General features: G+C 39.8%; 2 protein-coding genes across 4 annotated transcripts in view; both read left to right on the forward strand.

The window, feature by feature from the left end:
- Positions 1–15,582, forward strand: part of sbno1 (strawberry notch homolog 1 (Drosophila)) — a 20,062-nt gene extending 4,480 nt beyond the window's left edge. Inside the window, exons 6-33 of one of the 2 annotated variants that reach the window (XM_010773688.1) lie at positions 4,289–4,389; positions 4,480–4,582; positions 4,844–5,004; positions 5,190–5,323; positions 5,437–5,527; positions 5,641–5,802; positions 5,934–6,069; positions 6,185–6,290; positions 7,626–7,779; positions 7,878–8,060; positions 8,498–8,595; positions 8,680–8,831; positions 8,928–9,131; positions 9,222–9,392; positions 9,480–9,649; positions 9,738–9,869; positions 10,075–10,210; positions 10,343–10,455; positions 10,558–10,629; positions 10,713–10,812; positions 10,958–11,032; positions 11,157–11,303; positions 11,540–11,634; positions 11,732–11,818; positions 11,997–12,134; positions 12,225–12,301; positions 12,642–12,835; positions 12,931–15,582. In XM_010773688.1, coding sequence (XP_010771990.1) covers positions 4,289–4,389; positions 4,480–4,582; positions 4,844–5,004; positions 5,190–5,323; positions 5,437–5,527; positions 5,641–5,802; positions 5,934–6,069; positions 6,185–6,290; positions 7,626–7,779; positions 7,878–8,060; positions 8,498–8,595; positions 8,680–8,831; positions 8,928–9,131; positions 9,222–9,392; positions 9,480–9,649; positions 9,738–9,869; positions 10,075–10,210; positions 10,343–10,455; positions 10,558–10,629; positions 10,713–10,812; positions 10,958–11,032; positions 11,157–11,303; positions 11,540–11,634; positions 11,732–11,818; positions 11,997–12,134; positions 12,225–12,301; positions 12,642–12,835; positions 12,931–13,073 — 3,635 coding nt within the window. In that variant the 3' untranslated portion in view covers positions 13,074–15,582. The remainder of the gene's footprint in view (positions 1–4,288; positions 4,390–4,479; positions 4,583–4,843; positions 5,005–5,189; positions 5,324–5,436; positions 5,528–5,640; positions 5,803–5,933; positions 6,070–6,184; positions 6,291–7,625; positions 7,780–7,877; positions 8,061–8,497; positions 8,596–8,679; positions 8,832–8,927; positions 9,132–9,221; positions 9,393–9,479; positions 9,650–9,737; positions 9,870–10,074; positions 10,211–10,342; positions 10,456–10,557; positions 10,630–10,712; positions 10,813–10,957; positions 11,033–11,156; positions 11,304–11,539; positions 11,635–11,731; positions 11,819–11,996; positions 12,135–12,224; positions 12,302–12,641; positions 12,836–12,930) is intronic. The other variant, XM_010773689.1, reaches the window with a different exon arrangement.
- Positions 15,583–16,419: 837 nt separating this feature from the next.
- cdk2ap1 (cyclin dependent kinase 2 associated protein 1) lies at positions 16,420–20,278 on the forward strand. Of its 2 annotated transcripts, none has more exons than XM_010773691.1 (4): positions 16,420–16,577; positions 18,453–18,553; positions 18,997–19,123; positions 19,654–20,276. In XM_010773691.1, exons 1-4 carry the CDS (start codon positions 16,550–16,552, stop codon positions 19,719–19,721), a joined length of 324 nt encoding a protein of 107 aa, XP_010771993.1. In that variant the 5' UTR covers positions 16,420–16,549; the 3' UTR covers positions 19,722–20,276. The 2 variants fall into 2 exon arrangements, with proteins under 2 accessions (XP_010771993.1, XP_010771992.1); XM_010773690.1 differs by lacking the exon at positions 16,420–16,577 and adding an exon at positions 17,033–17,194 and having other exon boundaries at positions 19,654–20,278.
- Positions 20,279–22,500: the final 2,222 nt, after the last annotated feature.

The raw sequence follows: 22,500 nt of genomic DNA on the forward strand, positions 1-22,500 counted from the left end.
AAAAAAAAATTTAGCGCCATCTAAAACAGTCAGAGTGCTGCCATAACCCTTCAAATAAATGCGCTATTGGCGCTTATAAGCCATATAGCAATGTAGGAGATACTTTCATTGCTCAACGTCGGTATCACATAGAAAGGTTTATTTAAACTTTAAAGTTTATAATGTTATGTTTTACACCATACCTCCTCGCCGTATTTCCTAGTCCTCTTAAGTGTTTGTTAATAAATTTGGTAGTAGTGTTGACTAAGTGGTTTAAGAATGTTTGCAACGGACTTTTACTCCTCTCCTGAAATTGCGAGCATTAGGTTCTAATTAATTATGTGGGTTTTGTTACTGTACTATTAGCGTGAATAAAAACGTTGGAATTTACCCACAGTGTGACTCGCGGCGCTGATTGCTCACTAAGTTCAATTCCGCCCATGTGTTTGAATGGCGCAACCAAGCCTTAGCCACAGAACAACGCGCCTATGTTACGTCTGACGCTAGCGGCCCAAGTCCACATGCTAACACGGCGACGTGCTGATTCAAGGGACAGGAGCCGCAGTTGTTGCGTGTCACTAAGCTATAGGTTTGCACTGTCTTCTTCGACTACTTGCGAATTATCATACCGGCGCAGGCCTTTTAGTCCTTCTGGTTGCATCCGAGTTGTGCTATTCCGTGCTAATAGAACGCAGTGACGTTTTGCTAAGCGCTTAGCTGGGTGCAGTGCAGTCGCGTTACGTAAGTGAGTTACTTTGCTAATCAAGTTGTGGGGGGGACTCACTTCGTGACGAGCTAAAGCGTTAGAAGAACGTGAGTAAACGTCTACTTGGCCATATTCGCTAGGCCTAGGCAAAACAAGTTGTTCGTGTTACAGGCGTCACGAGTTGGACAGAGGTCGCCGAGAGTACGAAGGAAGCAAGTGCAAACGATAACAAGTGACACAGAATATCAACAGAACTCATTACTGCACGTGAACCACGAGGTCATACAATCAGGGGACTTTGAGTGGCACTGCTTTAACTAAACGGGCCAGCGTTTAATGTTCACGCAACGTAACGAGCAGTCACATACGACTATAAGTACATGTAATTGCGGCAACGTCTAGCCGTCAAAAGTGGGTAGACGACGTGAACGTTAGCAACGCTACATACCAAATTGTGAACAAAAGCTGAAGGATAGATAGGATAGGTAGGTGTAAAACAATCATTTAGTAACTCCTAGAAAGGTTCAACAATGAAAAGTTCTTAGGAACCGACGTTGAAGGACAATGAATGTATATAGAGTCTCTGTCACACTTGCTCAAGGCTTATCCGCGCCATAGCTCATTTACGTAAGGCTTAGCGGTGACTGGTGTTCACCATCGGCGCTAGATTTTTTAATTAAAACGGAGGTGAGTCAATTGGTGACGACAAAATGGACAGTTGTTGGAGAGAGGTGGCTCCGTCACACGTACTCAGTAGCTAGACAAAAAGTACCGGCGACGATTGTACGTCGTTCATAAGGTGTACTGTATTGTACTGATGTGGTCTGTACCCATATACCAGCCGCGGTCGTAAATGTCGAATCTGTGTCATGAGTAAGACTGGAAATACTAGAGCTCATCAACGTTAGGCCGTACCATCTTGTGACAGATAAGCGACGCCAATGGAACAGACTCACCGGTAGTAAAAAACCAAACTCATCCTTACAGGGTATTCACCTTACAAAGAAAACTCCCGCTGTGCAAGAACCTCTAGCGTAAGAGACACAGAAAACTGGCAGGCATAAGTGGCGGTACCTTTAAATTTTTCATGAGAACGTTTCTAACGTTTTTTGAGGCCTCTCAGCGGTGACGTGACCAGTGGGTACCAATTTCACAAGACGGGTCAGAACACATACCGTAGAAGAAAGAAGATCGACTCAAAGTCAAAGGAGCGTAAAAGGGTGTTGGACGACCGCAGCGTACGGCAAATAACGGAAAGCAACAAGGCACAAACCGGCCCCGGCGCCCCCCCCCCACAACGTCCCACACTCCTCAATGAGAGTAGCACCAATTCGTGAACTGGTCGTCGGCCGGCACACAATGTCAAACTAACTGTCGTCTGTTGTCCCCACCACACTCTCTCATATGAGGCGTAACCAATTGTGAACTGGTTCGTGGGCGGTTACACATTCGTCAAAACTAAGCTGTCGTTTGTGCTCGGCGGACCTACTATCCGGAAGGGACGCAAAGAGTTGTCGGTAACCTATTTAGACTAAATTTATTTCGCAAAATCGGGTTAGTTATTTTACTTTATACCGCCCTGTAGAAGAGTATAAACGCCCTGCGTGGTTTTTCAGGCACTTTTACGCACGCAGTGGGCGCGTTTTCGCCCTTCGTAGACCAGTGCGGATTAACACTGTACAAAGGTTACGAATTACAAGTTTTTCCAGAAATAACAGTCGGAAGACAAGCTTTTGTGTCTGACGTGTCAGACGACTACGCAAATCGGACCAGCCGAGCAAACCTAACCAGGTTGGCGCGAAATACTCTTACCGGGAGGAATTGTATAGTGCATCGGATGTTCACAACCTCCGTCGATCGTTACCTTCACGTTCACAAATGATTCACTACAGTGACACACGCCTTCCTTTGTTTCCTGATGGTTTCTACGCTTCGTTTTCAAGTCTGGTCCCTGTCCCACATGGTACGGGACAAATAAAAGCAACTAAAACTTAACAGGTGTCGCCAACCAAAGGAAAATGTAAACTTTCCCACACGTGTGGTGGGGGACAGAGTACAGACATTAATTCCACGAAGGACAGGGACACAAACGGGGAGGGACAGACTTGACAGACGCTAAACCATAAAAAATAAATATTATTTTTTTGAAACACTTTTTTTTTTAAACCTTTATTTAACCAGGTGGTCCCATTGAGATCATCGATCTCTTTTTCAAGAGAGACCTGTCTAACATGGCAGCAAGTAGGTTACAACATGAAAATAAAACAACACAAAAGGACATCGTATTTACAGGGCCACATTTATAGACCTAGAGACATGTACCTAACCATATATTTATATCTCGCCATAGTCAATAAGCCGGCGTTAGACTTTTTCGTCTGTCCGTCATTTTGTACAGACAGGATCGTCAAATATCCGTCATAATCCCTTATTACCCGTCGGGTCTGAACAGTTCACGATAGAGCATGCTCGTGAACTGTCAACGGGGGGGGGGGGGGCGGTGTTATGCCGTGTGTGCATGCACCTCGCGGGACGCGCACAGCGTAAAGCAAAACCTCCCAGACATGTATTGATCTGTACGGCAAAGTACGGTTTGGAAACTATATCATTTCCTTTTGGAGGGCATGCATAACACGGCATAACACCAGAGCCTGGCTGCGGGGAAACGTTGGCGCTGTTCCGAGTTTGTTCTAATCTGTCAAAATGACAGACTGCTTTCAGATTTTTCCGTCATTGTTAAATAAAATATTCGGTTAACGCGACCACTGGTGTCCCAGCAACATCAGTACCAAGCGAGAGAGTTTTTTCCAGAGCAGGGGATATTGTAAATGCCCAAACATCCCAGTTTATAAATACCTGGAAATGTGGACATTCTCATATTCCTAAAAACCTGTCTGATGATGCTGAGTGAGTGACTAGTGAGTTTGAGTTGAGTTACTTGAAAAACTAAAGTGAAACTTGATTTATTTTATTGCAGGGTCTGATTATTAAATGTCCTTGTTTATTTGTGAGATGCAGTGGCATAAAGAAAATGCTTACTTTCTTTGGTAGTAGCCTACTGGTAGGTACAAAAACACTGGTTTTCTTGTTCCAGTCTGTTACTGTCACTTTGTTTTTGACACTTTAAAATACTGCTATCCTACAAAAATGCTGTAAAAATCAGATTTATTATGTAATAAAAAAACATTTTCCGAGTAAAAAAATGTTTTATTGAAAAATAAATTTATGAATTTTTTTTCCCTTCCCTTTATTATTCAATATCGCGATAAATACCGTACCGTGGACTTGTTATCGCGATATTATCGTACCGTGAGTTTTTGGTATCGTTACATCCCTATTATATAATGTTATTATATGTTGATCGTTTGGTCTGAAAATGATGAAACGGGTAGAGTATAGATTTGCACTATCACGTTACACAAAGCAGGGCACGAAACTCACATTGCACAATCCTGAACAATGTGATGTTCAGTGTTTTATGCTTAAAACACATGATAGTTCTCTGCAACACGAGCCAATTCAATTTCTGTTCATCCAAATTGTAATATTAGAAGAAGAAAAAAATTGTCAGTACTTGAATCGTTTTCTCTGTTGGTGTTTCAGCTGAAATGCTCAATGGGATCAAGAAAGAAGTATTTGGTAAAGAGTCTCCCAGGATCTGGATGAATGAAGATGTTAAAATGCAGCCCTTCTCACATTCAATGGTAACTATTATAATATTGATTTAAAAAGGCTGATAAATGTTGCCTAATGTGTTGATATGGTGTTAACATTATTGTTATGTAAATCTATGGATACAGAAAATCCCAGGGATGAAGGAGGAGGATGAGCCTGAGGAGGAAGAGGAGGACGAGTTGGGTGTTGTAGAGACTTATGCAGAGTACATGCCAATGAAATGTAAGTATAACTGTTGTCTTGAACTACAATGGTAGTATTATACTACAGAATACTGTTTCCTAATCTAGTCTAGCCAAAACCCTCTATTCCACACGAAGAACTTTTTTAAATGGCTAGTTGGGATTACTCCAAGTATATGTTACAGTGGGATGTAACTGCAGTATCAACCTGGCTGGTGGCGCACAATCTAATAACAAAAAACAAAATACAAACTGCTATTGTGATTTGGTAGTCCACTGAATCATGGGTTTGTCAATTCAGTAAAGATTGGCCTGCGGCATCCGGATCCTGTGGTGGAGACCAGCTCCCTGTCCAGTGTCAACCCTCCAGATGTGTGGTACAGACTGTCCATCTCAGAAGAAGTCATTGATCGTGGCTGCCTGTCTGCACTGCAGCTGGAGGCAATTACATATGCTGCTCAGGTAAGGTCAGGTTGTTAATTTTATAGGCTATATAAACTATGATGATTTTCATCAATGCAGTAAAGCTTTATGATAACTTTTTTTTTTTTTTTTTACTTTGACACAAGACAGAAAATTGAAAGAAGCCTTTGAAAGGCAACGTTTTTGAGTTGTAATGATTAATTCCTTGTCCCTGTTTACCACAGCAACACGAGACATTCCTCCCCTGCGGTGATCGAGCTGCATATTTGATCGGAGATGGGGCAGGTGTGGGGAAAGGCCGGACCGTTGCAGGCATCATCTATGAGAATTACCTTTTAGGCAGAAAGAGATCTCTTTGGTAAATATCCCAATCCTTTAAATTATATTTAGCTCTTAAAACTATTAGCCTTTTAAAATAAATGATCTGTCAACAGAATGACCTCTTCATTACTATTCTCCTCTTTTGTTCAGGTTCAGTGTCTCTAACGACTTGAAGTATGATGCGGAAAGGGATTTAAAGGACATAGGAGCCAAAAACATCTCGGTTCATTCATTGAACAAGGTAAGATCATTTTATGATGCATATATAAAAATGGTGTTGAACAATGTAAGGAAAAGTGTGTCCATGACTTATAACGACTAAGTGTGACTCAATTACATGCTTCATATTTCCAGTTCAAATATGGAAAAATCACATCAAAACACAATGGCAGTGTGAAGAAAGGTGTGATATTCGCCACTTACTCCTCCTTGATCGGAGAGAGCCAATCGGGAGGGAAATACAAGACCAGATTTCAACAGCTTCTCCACTGGTGTGGGGAGGACTTTGACGGAGTTGTATCCTTTCCATTAGCCATCAGTTGGTACCATAGATGTAACTTTGTCCTTTTCATGGGTTTTAAAATGGAATCAACTAAGCTGGAGCTAAGTGATTTATATAATTAATTTCCTTAACAAAATGTCTTAAGATTGTGTATGACGAGTGTCACAAAGCCAAAAATGTATGTCCAGTTGGATCATCGAAACCTACAAAAACTGGTCTTGCTGTGTTGGAACTGCAGAACAAACTCCCTAAGGCTCGCGTTGTGTATGCAAGTGCTACAGGTTAGTAGAATCACATGTATTTATCTCTTTGAAAGGGTTGGCAATGTAAACTCAAGTGGAGCAGGGAAACCTGTACAAACGCTGTACATTCTGACAATATATTTCTTCTCATTAGGTGCCTCTGAACCCAGGAATATGGCCTATATGAATCGTCTGGGCATCTGGGGACTAAAAACACCTTTCAGAGAATTTAACAACTTTATCCAAGCAGTTGAGCGCAGGTACATTTCCTCTTCTCTTTTTTTTTATGTGTAAAAAAAACAAAACATGTTCCCTTCCATGGGCTTGAATGCTGGTGATTGCAAAATGTGCTAACATGCAGAGTTGTGTGTAACACGTTACTGTAATAATATTACTTTTGTCGGTAACGGTGTAGTGTAGTGCACAACAGGACAAAGATCTCAACACGCGCAGAGTTGGGAGTAGGAGAAGTTGAGTCAGAGAGAGTGACCGAGGAACTGCACGGCTTCAGCTTAAAATGCTCCCGTCTCCTCAGGTGGACCAATCAGCCTGACGAGGGTAGCTAATCAGCTAACGGGCACCACCTGCTTGCTCACTACGCACGCACACGCACACTCACACTCGGAGGGAAAAATATACACACAAATGACCTAACTCGTAACAAGGACCGGTAACCAAAGCAGAGCTGGCAGTCTTGAGCCGTTTCCCTAATATAAAGCGCATCTTCCTGAAATACAACACCGCTACCCCATCGAGTGGAGGGTGAAGAGTCTAGTGCTAACACCAAGAAGAAATCGGTTATCCGATCAACTATTTGAGAGACTCCTCCTCCTAATGCGATTATAACCACTGCTTCAGTGACAAACACATCAAATAAGTGTGAAGTGTTCAGTGTGAGATCATGAGAGGGAGTGTGGTAATAGGCCTATGTTCACAGCCAAGGCCACTTTGGCCTATTTTCGCTTTTGATTGTTGTTAATTATGTTAAAAGGCCATGTTGACTATTTTTTAGCTTACTGTTCAATTAATGAAGCTCATGCTTTAGGTTGTGTTCTTTTTCATTAGCCTTTAGGCTATTTAATGCTGATAGGCCTTTTTTTTGTTTGTTGAGGCAATCAATATTTGTGTATTTAATGTGTTATCAAGGTCAACCTCTTATTTTGTTTTATACAGGCTATTTATTTGTAAAGTATTTGTTTATTTTGCCAGTGTCACATCACATTGATATGGCCCACTTCCATTCTTGAAATGCTCTTTACGTTTCACTGACTGTTAGCTTGTTGTGGTAGGCTGGTGGCCTATTTTATTAAAGAGCATATCAAAAGAAAGACTTGTTATGTCTTCCTTAATGCAATAGTAATTGGGGGAGCAAGTGGAGTCTTGCAGAGGCAAAACTTTGGCGCGCTTACACTGTAGGTGCGCCACAGTCTGCGTGATCTGCCTGTAGGGAGGGGCGGGCCGGCCCTGCGAGTAAAGTAACGAGTTACTTTATGTAGAGAGTAACGAAGTAGTGTAATATATATATATATATATTTTTTGTAACGACCCCATCTCTGCTAACATGTATGTTACACATTTTTTCTTTTTAATTTTAGAGGTGTTGGTGCCATGGAAATAGTAGCCATGGACATGAAACTGAGGGGAATGTACATTGCAAGGCAGTTGAGTTTTACAGGAGTGACCTTTAAGATCGAGGAGGTTCCCCTGACTCCGCAGTACATCAAGATGTACAACAAATCTGTCAAGCTGGTAAGCCACAACGAATAAGTACAACAAGCACATTTGTCACATTACTGTGATTTATTTGATGTCCTTGCCGTTTACAACTTGATCTATGTGTCTCCTAGTGGGTGCTTGCACGAGAGAAGTTCCAGGCGGCAGCGAACCTGATGGATGCAGAGCAGCGCATGAAGAAGTCCATGTGGGGCCAGTTCTGGTCTGCTCACCAGAGGTTCTTCAAATACCTCTGCATCGCCTCCAAAGTCCGCAGAGTGGTGCAGCTCGCTCGAGAGGAGGTCGCAAATGGAAAGGTGAGACTAAACTTTAAATATAAACTGAACTTGATTGGGCGGACAAGTCTCCAAATCATTGGTTAGTTTGAAGTTTATTCTATTAACTACACGAACACTTAATAACAATGAAGTGGATTCATTTTTAAATTATCACAGAAAATGTAATAAATAAGAAAGACCTGCACACACTTCTGACAATTGACTGTTCATTATTAAACTTACAAAGGGAACTGCAATCTCAGGCATATTAGCAGCCATACTGAACCCTGCTTCCTGATGTTATGAAGGCTCAAATGTTTATTGCCAAGTTAAATATAAAATAAAAACATGATAAAGTTATCAAGTTAAGGAAAATATAACTTAAAACAAGAGATGAATGCTTTGCAAGACACCATTTTTTTGAAACTGTTCATGTTGTGCTGCCTGCTTTAACATGATATACATTCCCTCTGCAGTGCGTGGTGATCGGCCTTCAGTCCACTGGAGAAGCCAGAACACTTGAGGCCTTGGAGGAAGGAGGAGGAGAGCTCAATGACTTTGTGTCGACTGCAAAGTACGGACAGAGTAAAGATAAGATTTCTCCAAAACAAGGCAAATGATATGTCTGTAACTATAAAGAATTGTTTTTTTCTTGTAGAGGTGTGCTGCAGTCCCTGGTTGAGAAGCACTTTCCAGCTCCTGACAGACAGAAGCTTTACACTCTGCTAGGTATCGACCTCTCAGCTAAGAAGACCCCCTCACCCATTGAGCCTGCAGCACAACCAGAACAGAAGGGCAAAAAAAGGAAAGGTAAGAAAAAGCTCAAACTTCTCCTAAGACTTCATGAAATCACAGATGGCTTTGTCTTAAAGAGTCCTTGTGACCTGACTCTGATTATTTCTCCAGGTTCAGATGTCAAAAAGCAGCCGAAAAAGAAGCCTCGCAAGCACGGTGGTTTGTCTGGTACCAGCTCGGAGGAGAGCCAGTCGGAGGAGTCAGACAGAGAGTCTGGTAAAGAGAGTGACGACAGCTTCAAATCTGTTAGCTCGGGGGACGAAGACGATGATTTCAACCCATTCAGAGACGAGTCTGATGACGACGATGAAGATGGTGAGACTCCTGATGGGGATTGTGAAACCTTCTTTTTCTGATAACCTATTCAGTGCTAACGGGAAACATTTATTCCTTGCTTTGTTATAGATCCATGGCTGATCAGAAAAGAACCAAAGAAAGGAAAGGAGAAGAAGAAGAAAAAGAGAAGGAAGAGTGTTGATCCTGACTGCATTCAAAGTGCCTTGTTAGCCTCCGGGCTGGGGTCCACCAGGCCCGCTTTCACCGCCCCTGTTGCCCCCCCCAGCGCGACTGCCATTGGTAAGCACAATACCACATGGCCAAGCAGGATAACAAGACTCAGGTGCAGCATTGTGGTTCATAAATGCCTTTGTGTCTGTTCTTTAGTCAAGGCAGAGAGTCAGGATAGCTGCCTAACAAGTGAAGACGCAGTGGATAATGCCCAGAAAATGAAGAGAGATCTGTTGGAACAACTTGATGAGCTCGCTGAGGATCTGCCTCCCAATACCCTGGATGAGCTCATAGATGAACTGGGAGGACCCGAGAACGTAGCTGAGGTAATGTTTCTATTCCTGTTGTTTAAAAAAGGTGTATCATTTGATTTGTGTCTTACATCGCTTGACGGTCTCTTTCACTGTGCTACAGATGACTGGCCGAAAAGGTCGCGTGGTCAGCAATGACGACGGCACCATCACATATGAATCCCGCTCTGAGCTGGATGTCCCGGTGGAAATCCTCAATCTCACCGAGAAGCAAAGGTTCATGGATGGAGAGAAGGTAAAGGCAACATTATGGTTATCGGAACTCTTGTAATGAGCAATATTAACTTGAGGAAAATATTAGAAATTACCAACCTAGTGATTTAATATGCTTGTGATTGATGTAAAACTTTTAACACTTCTACAAAAAGAGAAAGAATAACAGCTGCTCATTCCACATTTGTACACGGAAAGTAATGTTTATTGTCTTTCTTTTCAACCAGAACATAGCCATCATCTCGGAAGCTGCCAGCTCTGGTATATCCCTGCAGGCCGATCGTCGAGTGAAGAACCAGCGGCGGAGAGTCCACATGACGCTGGAGCTGCCGTGGAGCGCAGACAGAGCCATACAGCAGTTCGGTCAGCAGAGATATACCTCACTGTGAAGGCACAACCAAAATGAGTGCCAGTTATTCAAAATGTGTCCTTCTGTACCAGGGCCAGTTTGGAATACCATTATCTCATTGTACAAAATGTGTTGTTTGGACACAGGGAGAACTCACAGATCAAACCAGGTCACGGCTCCAGAATATGTCTTCCTTATCTCGGAGCTGGCAGGAGAGCAGAGATTTGCATCCATCGTTGCCAAAAGACTAGAAAGCCTGGTAAGGACTAATTGAATGGATAATAAAGATCATTAAATCGAATTAAAGGAAGTGTTACATTTACATGAAATATTAACTGTATTTGTTCAATCTTTGTAACAGGGTGCTCTCACTCACGGAGACAGAAGAGCAACAGAAACCCGAGATCTCAGCCGGTTTAATTTTGACAACAAAGTAGGCGCATAAAGCCTTTTTCTCAGAACTTTTATTGCTGTTTGTATTTGGCTGTAACTCACTCATGTTTCTCTTTGCTACAGTATGGCCGAAATGCTCTGGAGATTGTGATGAAGTCCATCGTGAAGCTCGATTCTCCATTAGTTCCTCCACCAAGTACTTTTAGAGGAGATTTCTTCAAAGGTAATTTGAGTTAAATGCAATGAACGTATTTCCCTTTCAGTCGAAACATTCCGAACCAACTTTGTTTTGTAAAACGTTTCTGTTACTATCTACCTTTTTAGATTTTTGATCTATTGTCGTCAATAACAGTAATTTCCTCCTGTAGAAATTCAAACCGGATTAATAGGTGTGGGCATCATCAATTTGGACGAACGATTTGGCGCAATGATACTGGACAAAGGTGATTTCATAATTGTTCAAATAAATGACATTTCAACAGTTTCATATTGTGTAATATGTAGGGCAACGCTTGGACAGTTTTCTGGACATTCTCACATAAATGTAATGCATATCCTTCGCTACAGATTACAACAACATGGGGAAGTTCCTGAACCGTATTCTGGGCATGGCGGTCCAGCAGCAGAATGCCCTGTTCCAATACTTTTCTGACACACTGGCTGCAGTTATTCAGGAAGCCAAGAAGAGTGGCAGATATGACATGGGCATTCTCGGTAAGATGGCCATCACTCTTAATTTTCACATTAAACCGCTTTCACCAATGCAGAAGCAAAACTGGGACAGAAAGCATTTTTGATATGTTAAATCATTTAAAGTGCTTTCCTCTGTGACAATCACTTGAGTAATACCGATCTTTCTGCCTTGAATTTCACTATCTCAGTACCACATTGTTTCTGAAAGGTATCAGACGTTAATACAAAAATAAATGTTCTTCCTTTTCTCATATTAGATCTGGGCAATGGTGATGAGAAGGTGAAGAAGGTAGACTGCAAGAAATTCTTAACTCCAGGATACACCACGGCAGGACATGTAGAGCTGTACAACGTAAGTTTATAAATAAATCTCTATATGAACTCTTTGCACTCTTTAGGATATAGTTAGATTGCAGTAACATACCCTGACTTTATATATGTTTTCCCAGGTGAGTGTGGAGAGGGGGATGTCCTGGGAGGAAGCCACGCATGTCTGGGCGGATCAGAATGGAGGGGATGATGGCTTCTATGTTCAGGTACGAGAAGATTGAGGAATATTCTCTCACATGCCTCATTTCCACAATCGCTGTTGGTTAATATGACTTTCTAGTTAAAGCTGATATGACTTTGGACTTATCGAATGAATGGATCCTACATTTACTCATTTCTTGGAGTTCCACTGTTTTTAAATGTTTTGTTTTATGTCGTTATCAGATGAGGAACAACAAGAAAACAGCCATACTGGTCAAAGAGGTGAACCCCAAGAAGAGGCTCTTCCTGGTTTACAGGCCGAACACCGGCAGACAGGTCAAACTGGAGACGTATGCAGACATCAAGAAAAAGTTTAAAAAGGTGAAACATTGTTTGTATTCAAATTTTAATATGAAAAAAAATCCTATTGCTTTATGTGCTTAATCATGAAATGTGCTTGTTCCTCTTTAGGTTATGTCAGATGACGCCAAGCAGCACTGGATGGACCAGTACCTGTCGTCAGCAAAGATCTGCTCTCATGCATTTTGGTATGTGCACTTTAGATCTCTATTAAAGGTCAGGTCTGATCGTATTCTAAATGTTTAACTCTGTCCAGCTACTGGAGCCCGAAGCTGGATAATTCCCTTGCTGAAAATAAATCGCCACCAAATGCAATATTTCTACTGATGTTTCATTTTTTTTAATCAAAACTACAACCACCAGCAAACAACTAGATATTTGTGACAAGATTTCATAGATAAACCAGCTGGGAAGACAAAAAGAGTTGCTGGTTTTTTTCTTGTGATGAGATTTGTAGAACAGAATGAAAACATAGAATATAAACCGCTTTGATCATTCAACCTATAAATGGTCTGTTTCTTTTCAAAGGCGGGGTAACTGTAAGAAAGCCTCAGTGGGTCTTCTGTGTGAAGTTGGACTCCGGTGTCGGACGTACTATGTTCTGTGTGGCTCAGTGCTCAGTGTGTGGAACGAGCTGGAGGAAGTGCTCACCCCGCTCAGTGGAACCAATGTGAAGGTGCAGATTGTCCGCCTCAGAACAGAAGATGGACAGAGGATAGTCGGTAAGTTGAAAGGCCGTTTTGATTTTAAAGGAATAGTTCTTAAAGGAAAATAATAAGCTCATAAGTTCATTGTCAACTCTTTCTTTCTTTTACAGGACTGATCATTCCAGTGAACTGCGTGAATGCATTAATCAACAAACTCTCGACGTCGGACCAGAGCCAGCAGCTCGCCGTGCAGGAGCTGCAGAAACGGCAGCAGCTCCACCCCCAAAGTCTCAGCCAGGCCCCCAACACATAGTTTAGGGAGGACCGCGTTAAATCCCGTCTCAAGTTCACATCCCTCTCTGAAGGGGTCTGACTGATGAGCCTCTATCTCTGCACTGCAGGCTCCAGGACTGCTGCCCCTTGTCCTGTACAGACACCCCCACCCCTTTCTCTGAGGGTCCGGGGTGTCACACCAAGCTGTGGTGATTCTCAGATGTAAAGCAGTGGTTGTACAGAGAAAAGATTTCAGGGTTTTTTCTTTTCTTTTCTTTTCTAGTTCTCCAGACTCCTGTGTTCACCTTGAGAGATTTTGACGGGTGATGTTTTGTCCTCTGACATTCAGAGTGAAAAGATTTGTGATATATTGATGAAGACAGCGTAGAAGTTTAGAGGGCATGTTGGCCTGTGGCTGTTGAGTTATCCTCTCCTACACATGCTTTAAGCTGGTCAGCCTGCACTACCTGGTGTGAAGCAAAGACTTTCTTCTTGGTTCAGACCAAAGGTGGATAAGACAAAGAACACTATGTCTTTGAAAGTCTGAGGGCTTCAGACTTTCATTCAAAAGGCCATTTAAAGCTAAACTACAATCCCATTTTAATATATTATTAAAACTGTTTATCGCTCCTCAGAACATCATTCAGCACTAATCCAGAGAAATAATTAGTCTGTGGTTTTAAAAAAAAAAAAAAAGGGGTGTAGGACATTATTTCAGCTAAAAACAGGAAGCCTTATATCTGCAGGTAGTTTTCTGATTATCGGTATCCATTACAGCCTGGCGTTTTTCAAAATGTCTTTGTATCATTAAATATAGTTTCATCAGTCAAGCACCTTTACAAAGCACTAACACGTCAGACTTTGATTTGTAAAAGACTTATTTTAGTGTCAGCTGCTCCGTTGGTTTCTTTTTATAGAGCATGCAGCAGAGAGAAATGATTCCCAAAGATAATATTGAAGCGCTGTTTTCTGTTCGAGGAATGAGTCACGTTTGTGTTATCAGCAAACCGGGCTTTCTTTTTGGATAGCTGCTATCAACACAGTGTATTCCCCTTTCTCAATTTAGCATTTATAAGCAGAATTCAGACAGTTTGTTAATTGTTTACAACACACCAAATTGTATTGATAAGCAGATATAAGGATTTTTGTATGTGTCCTTTTAAAGACAGGCTTCATATTATAAGAACTTTGTCCCGTTCATTTTCTGTTTGTACAGCAGTCATCAGTAATGGATGCCCACAGGAGGAGATAAAATATTGAAAGTCTTGTTTATGAATGCATATCTGCTTACAACTACATACATGTTGCAAACCATTTATTTAATGTTTATATACTGCGTATACATGTTGAATAGGAGAAATATCTGCTGTTCTATTTAAGCAGTAAATCATTTGTTCTCCCTTCTCCCCAGTCTGTTAAAAACTTTTATTCGTAGTTTGTGTTGCAGGTTAAAATCACCTTTGGTCTTTGCCTTGCCTAATGTCTGGGGGAAAACAATGTTGTGATGTCAGTATTACCTTGCTGTACTAACTCTCATTCAAATGACAGGAAACATGTTAACCACAACAATTGCATACAGTAAAGCAGCTGAGGAATTGTGAGCAATGTGAAGTCCTTGACGAAGAATATCAAGTGCTCTGCCTCAGATGCAATATTTATTTTGTTGCTTTTTCTAAAGAATTCTGCTCAGGGTTTAAACGCGTACATAGACCCTCTTTGAAAAAAACAAAACTAACAAAGAAACATCTTTAATGAAGAATCTGAAATGCATGACGTTCACTCACGGTGCTCCACCGCTACTCCGTAACGTTGCTCTGTGGTTGGCTGCATTTACAGCTCCTTTTCTCAGTACATGTTTCTAACGCATCTGTCTGAATCCTCTGAAGCTGTGCTATTAAGGAAACAGATGATTGCTTCTGTTGAAAAGTAACCCTCCTCTTTTGCCTCAGTCCTATAATTACATTTTGTTAAATCTGCACTGGAAAAAACTGACAAGTCTGGATACACAAACTGTCCTAAATGCTGATAATTATACAAAACGGATGTGTTTTCTATCACCGTGTGCTCAGACACATTGTTAACATGCGCTTTAGTTAATGTTATTAACTGTGTACTCTCTTTTCACAATGGAAGCATTTAGAAACAAGTGTAATGGTAAGGAAGAAGTCTTTGTATCATACCAATTTGCATTTTGTACACTTTATAAAAGGATAGACACAGAGTCCCGACCGACAAAAATGGGAGAGACTATTGAAAAGGTCTTCTCTCGAATTGGAAGTATTATAACTTGAATAATTATCATATATAAGCCAACAAATTGTTTTATTTTGTCTTTCTGAGATGTTATATACACGGGCTGCTGACTCTGTAACATAGTTTTTGATGCCGTAATGGCAGAATGCTTCCTTTTTTAAAGTTGAAACACTTGAACTTTTTATTTTCTCTCCTTTCATCATTGCACGAGTTGCACTAGTAACAGAGTTGTACAAAATTCAACATGACCTGTACATGAATGAGTGTGATGCTCAATAAAGCTTGGTATACTTCTACTGTGTAGTACTGCTGATTATTTAATGTAATTATACTGGGATCCAAAAGGCAAATATAGAAGCTTGGGATTCATTATGGTTATAAAAGTGTTTTATGATTTGGGATAATAATCGAAAACAAGCACATTTTCACTTGTATGTATGCTACCTATAGAACATTTTTCTCATTTCATCCTCTAGGAAATCGGTACTTTTTAAAGCACTACATTTATTTTTTACACTGCAGATTTAGCTAAATACAAAGATAATCAACAAAAAAATGATGTATAATTATAGATTATATTACGTAGCAGAATGTAAAACAATTAAATTAGCTTCACCATGACCTGTTACAACATTAAGGTGATGAATTTATAATGTATATGTAAATCTGAAAAAGGCAATTTTGCATAATTAATCGTTTTACTTTTGTATTTAATTGTGATGATCCAATACATTATTTAATTGTAAGTAAATACATTATGATAATCTTATAGACAAATTATTATGAATATCAGACCAAATCATATTAGTGTATGAACAACAAGCAGCATGATCAATGGGGAACAACACTTGCAAACAGCCACCTAAAATTATAATATGTTGTGTAAGAAATACACGAACAGTGTAAATTGGAGATATTTTATGACAGATTTATTTAACTTTAGGATCAGTATGACATTTTAAATAGAAAGGAAAGCACCAACTCCTCACCCATTGTTATCTATTCATTTGTTAGGGGACATCCCACTGCTTCTCTGGGGTCAGAGGTCATGACTGTGGGCCAGGATTGGGCTAAACCTTGTGCTTGTGTGTCCAACCATGTGGTCAAAAGAGCCTGGTGGGACATACTACTGAGGCATCTGTGTGGAAGAGGAGAGGATACACAGCTACACTCCTTTAAAATATGATTGGATCCTTTATAAACTCAAATTCTTCTTTTCATTTTTGTTAATGTAAAAGCTCTACAGATTCACTCTACAAAACAATGGATGCGCTCCCACAGACAAAGACAGGTACCTGCAAACAAGCTCGTTTTCTCATTTCAGAGAAAAAGTGTTAATATGTACCTAAAACAAAAAGCGTTTACTCTCCTAACTAATCTGCATAAATGTTAAATGTAACTTTAAATCAAATAAACATACACGAAGTTAGTTATCTTGCTTTTAAACATTGGGGTTTGTCTCTAAATGTGGTGTAAAATCCAAAAGAACACTTAAAATGTGATGGAAAAAGTACAAACATACTTAACATGTTACCTTTTTTAACATCCCTAAATGTAATAAAGTGTTTTAAAAGTGTATTTTAAAGTAGACTTCCCGACTGATGTAGAGTAAAACGTGCTAAATGTGTGTGAAACGGCGGGTGAAATCCGTCGCTTTATCGTCGAAATCAGAATTAAACCGTTTTTCTTGATAACCCGCAATGGATAGTAGCAGTGTAAGAAAGCATAGTGGGTGTCAATATAAAGTGACGGCCATATTTGCCGGTGCCGCTGTTGTAAACAAAAAGTGAGAGACAGACGCTTCACTGAATTTCGGGTCATTTTTATTTCTTTAATTTACAATGTCTTTGGGAATGTCTTATAAACCCAATGTCCATCAGCACATTCCGGGAACTTCTGGGAACCAGGGTAAGGAGAAAAAATGGTGGAAAATCAAAGTATCCGTCCGTTAAATCGAGTGTTAAATTCAGGGTCTCGGAGAATACCTGGAGAAAGACCGTGTCTGTAGTTTTTGTCCAGTTATATATATAGGGTCAGATCCTGGGAGCTAGGCTAATTCATATCCGCCATTATTACTAATGTAAAAGAGCGCCATCCGTGCTATCAGCTGCTGAGAAAGACGGTTAACGTGAGAAACGACGAGGCGACGGTTCCTAAAATGCCGTTAACCGTCGTCCAGGGTCCTGGTCCCGCCGGGTGGGTGCCGTTTCACGGTGACAAAAATGTATCACTTGTGTCTTCTTGAGCCAGCCTTGTTCCGTTTCCTCCATGATGCTCCTCGGTCGGAGCTGCTGATTGATCTGCCTCTGAATTTTTTTATGACTCTTCGAGGACATCTCGCGTTGGAGGATGATTATTGCAGCCGAACAAAGCAGCAGGGGAGCGGCGAGGGCGGAGGACAAAACATGCCTAGACTCTGTGGTGGAATTAAGGATTTCGATGTTTTACTTTAGTGGGAATATTATCACATTTAAAAAAATACTCCTGCATTCAGTATCTTACTCATGAATATTATGCACGCAATGTGAAAGTAGGCACCTCATTATCATTGACTTCAATGCTTCTTGGAGTCAGATATAGTCCTTTTTATTTTTTTGACAGCGTGAGAATATTTATTCAAATATAAATTAAGTTGTACTTTGTATGATGTGTTATTGTACGTAAAAAGACCCAGCAGTACATCAAGTAATTGAAATGAGCTCATCCAGCTTCAAAATTAGAGGAATGTACAAATTATTGCAGCAATATTTATTATCTAACGATGTAATGTGTTTCTAAAATTCATAATGAGAACTTTTAGAGTTTGAATGCAGGACTTATTCTAATAACAACGTAAGTTTAATATGTAGTATAGTAGTCTACCTTTACCTCACTATCGAAATGCTTCATCCACCACTGCTTACTACATGTTTTCTCTCTTTGTAACACTGTCGTATATTTGACTTTTAGATTAATATTATTATTATCAATGCAGAAACATGTTATTTTATGCCCACAAAATACATTAATAAATTAGACAAAACAAATCTGAAGGTCTGATTTCAGTTTTTGGTCAAATGTCAAGGGTGTTTTTAACTATTTTCTGATGTTATTGTCCATCTTATCTTAACAACAATGACAACAATTGATGCTGTATATCTAATGCCCTTTTGTGATTTTTGAACAGTTGGGAGCCTACAGTCTCCCTCAGCAGCTAACCTGGCCACGTTGCAGTCCTACAGGCCGCTTCTGAGCGACTTTGGACCTCCGTCTCTGGGATTCTCACAGGTAAACTGCTGATCTGATTGTCACATATATTTCACTTCATTTACTTCCTATTTAAAGGAATGTTATAAACTTCCATTAGTAGGGTACTTGCAAAAGACAGATAATGGTAAGTTGAAGCAAAAAAGACATACAACTGTTTCCAAGGTAGACTAGTACAATACATGACTAGTAAACTAATCTTGATGTGTGAAATTCAAGATGTTACTTTTAATTGCTTTCTCAATAATAATTGGTGGGAAAATGTCAATTTTAATGAGATATTATAAACGTGTCTATGCTTGCCTGTTTTCGTCTTGCTCTTAGATGGTTTTCAAAGGATTATTGTAATGACATATTCCTTTCTTTAAAATAGTCCTCCTTTTTGTAAGTTCTTACATTTTGCGTCACTTATTTGTGATCTGTGTTGAACCTGGCTTATCTTTTTCTGTTTGCTCTAACCTCAGGGCTCCAGTGGCAGCCAAGTGCCTCAGAACAAATATGCAGAGCTGCTGGCCATCATCGAAGAGCTTGGGAAGGAGATCAGGCCCACATATGCAGGAAGCAAGAGTGCAATGGAGAGACTGAAAAGAGGTAACAGTTAACCTTGAAATTAAACTACGTATTTGTACTCAAGTCAAAATTCTTTGTTTAACAGTTCATTATTAGCATCTGAAAGACAGGAAACCAACGTTACAAACATGACTAGTTTATACAATATAACGCATTGCTGAAGACTAAATAACTCAACAGTTTGAAAAGTATTCAAAATTAGCACAACTATAAACATCTATATGAGTAACATTTGACGTACACATTCAGCAATAATAATCTAAACAAATTATATTTATTTATATATTGTAAAACACTGGAAGGGAACATTTGACTGCAAAATGACTTCTCTACTCTTCAAGTATATTTAGCTAACAATACTTCTGCTTAAGTAAGGGTGCAGGATTTGTACTTGTATTGGAGTATTTTCACAATGTGATATTACTACTTTTACTGAAATAAATGTTCTGAATTCATCTTCTTTCATTGCCTGAAATGTAGAACAATTAGAGTGCACAACTTACAGTATATTACAGTTTGTTAATTTAAATTGTATTTGTCTTTCTTTAAAGGAATAATCCATGCCAGAGGGTTGGTGCGTGAATGTTTGTCAGAGACGGAGAGAAATGCGAGGTCCTAGCTGCCAACAGACATTCCTCCCTGCAAGAAGAACTAACAGAGTGCGTCTCGTGAAATAAAAATAAAATAACTTGCATGGCACTTCCTTGGAGAAGAGGAAGAAAATGAACAAAGGATGGGAAAAGCAAGCTCCTTGAGAAAAAAAAAAAATACAATAACACAATTCATGACTCCTGAGGGTTCTGGAGGATCATTTAAATCATGTGTGGGTTAGTGGAATTCATTCATATGTGTTTTTATGCCCCACTTTTGGGATCTTAGTTTTGACTTCATATTTAAAACATTGATTTGTGCATGTGAACAGGCCCGGGGGTTAATTGTAGACGGCGCATGGCTTGTACAGGGGTAGATTGAAAGACTTGTTTTTTGATAGTATTTTGGTCTGTTTTGCAGACCCTTATAATACACACGACTGTAAGTGAGTGAGGGGCAGAAATGTGCCAAATGCATCGGTTCATTCGTGTTGAGGTTGGTTTTGGTATTATAAAAAAGGAAAATGCTGTTACTTGCATCTTTGTATGTATTTATTACTCCGTGTAATAAATTGTATTTTCAATATAGTTGTCATTGTATGATTCAGTGCATTTCAGACACTCGTCATCCAGTTTTGATGATCACTTATGTCTACCCAACTTTTTATTATAGTGGTCAAGAAAGGTGACAACTAAGAAACCACAGGGATTTTTCTCTTTTTCTCTGTGGACATTCTTCATCTGACTTGCTTCTTAATTAAGATAATGACTCTCAATTCGTCTCCATGTTTAGGCCAGCTTCTTATATGGTAGCTTGATGCCATTATTGTGTGTAAATGTAGACTAATAGGACACTTGGATAAAAGCGCTACATAAAAGCAGTTAATTTCATTATTTTTTTAAACTGACAATGTAAAGACACATCTGTTAAAAATATTAACGAGTAAACTGTTGACAGATAGGCCTGGGACCCCAGGCCTATCTGTCAACAGTTTACTCGTTAATATTTTTAACAGATGTGTCTTTACATTGTCAGTTTAAAAAAATAATGAAATTAACTGCTTTTATGTAGNGTGTGTGTGATTAAAATAGCCCAATTGCTTTTACAATAACTAAACATTGAATGTACTTTAATTGAATAGTAAAAGGGTTAAACGTTAGTGGCAGGTTGTGTGTGAGAGAGAATAAATAAGACAGCTCAATATTTAAAAAAATTGTTATTCTTTTTCCCCGCTATATTTAGCATATTTCGCAACTTTACCGCATATTTCGCAACTTCCCGCAATTTCACCGCAATAAAATCACATAAAACCCCGCATATTTAATCGCATAATCAAGGATTTTAGCCCGCATAATCAAGGATTTTAGCCCGCATAATCAAGGATTTTTGCCCGCGTTTTTCTGGAGGGTCTAAACAGTCTCTCCTTTATAGGAGGACATCAAAGCCTAGTTACATTACAAACAATATTTGGTTAGGCCAGCTGATACCCGCTGGCACTGTATGCAAAACCATCACTCCATACAAGACAATGGGATATACAGATACCCCTCAGACAGAGTATGCAAAACCTTCACTCAATACAGAGCAAAAGGGATACAGATAACACCTTATCCTAACTTCCTTCCCCTCATCCTCCCTGTAGTGTCATAAAAGCCCCTTGCAAAAACATCAACGGTTAGACCTAATCAGTCAAACCGTTGACATGACATTTTCAGAATACAGCAGTTTACATTTCATTAGGTTTACACTGTATTAAGCTTTAGTCCCATTATTTCCATCTCAGTTGCTTTTGATTCAAGCTCTTGTAGTCAATATGCCAAGGTATTTGTCCCTAACATTTTATCATCTAACTAATGACACACACTCAGCGGATCTTTTGAAACGTTAGAAGTATTGCACATCTTTCAACATGACTCCTATAAGTCACTTTTAAAACCAGCGATGCGCTTCAGTGTCAGCTTTTCTAAAATAGAAACTTCAATGTTCACATCTTTCAAAATGATTCACTCATCACTCCAACTGACATGCTCAGAGCAGCAGACTTCAGATGATGGTTAATGGTCCAGCCTTCAACATGTCTATGTGCCATTAGTGAGTTTTCCTCAAAAGCTGTTGCCATGGCAACGCATCCCTCGACGTAAAACACGATATTGCTATAACTCCTATGAAAATGTTCACAAAGTGCTCAAATGTGTGCTAACAGTCCAGCCGTGAAGACATCTACGTGACAGTTTTTAGATTTCTTCAAATGCCGTTGCCATGGCAACACAATGCTCGCCATGAAACACGGTTTTCTCATAACTTCAGTGAAAATGCTCCAAACGGCCCAAAACTTCACAGGTTTGGTAACGATGCAGCCATCAACACATCTAAGCGTATTATGGGGTGCCATCAAATGCCGTTGCCATGGTGACAGATCACTCGCCATGAAACACGATGTCGCTGTAAGTCCAATCAACACGGTCCAATCGTTCAAATATTCTGCTGCTTTTCAAAGCCTTTTTACTTTCTTTTCTTTTCTCATCACAGATTCAAGCCCCCAGTGTTCATGTATCATTTCAATCTCAATTCTTCACTCTCTTCTTACACATTACATTTCAGTATAGCAGTTTAGCGTCAGCTTTTCAGCATAAAGCATTCCCACTAGCAATTTCTTCAGGAATTGCATTCTCTAGTTGTAAATTGTAATCCCTGTAATGATACTGTATGATGTCCTTTTTGTTGTTCTGTTGTTTTATGTTTCTATGTTTCATGTGGAACCTACTTGAGCAGGTTTCCCTTGAAAAATAGATCAATTGATCTCAAGG

This window comes from Notothenia coriiceps, unplaced genomic scaffold, assembly GCF_000735185.1.
Source record: "Notothenia coriiceps isolate Sejong01 unplaced genomic scaffold, NC01 NC01_scaffold00012896, whole genome shotgun sequence".
NCBI lineage: Eukaryota > Metazoa > Chordata > Actinopteri > Perciformes > Nototheniidae > Notothenia > Notothenia coriiceps.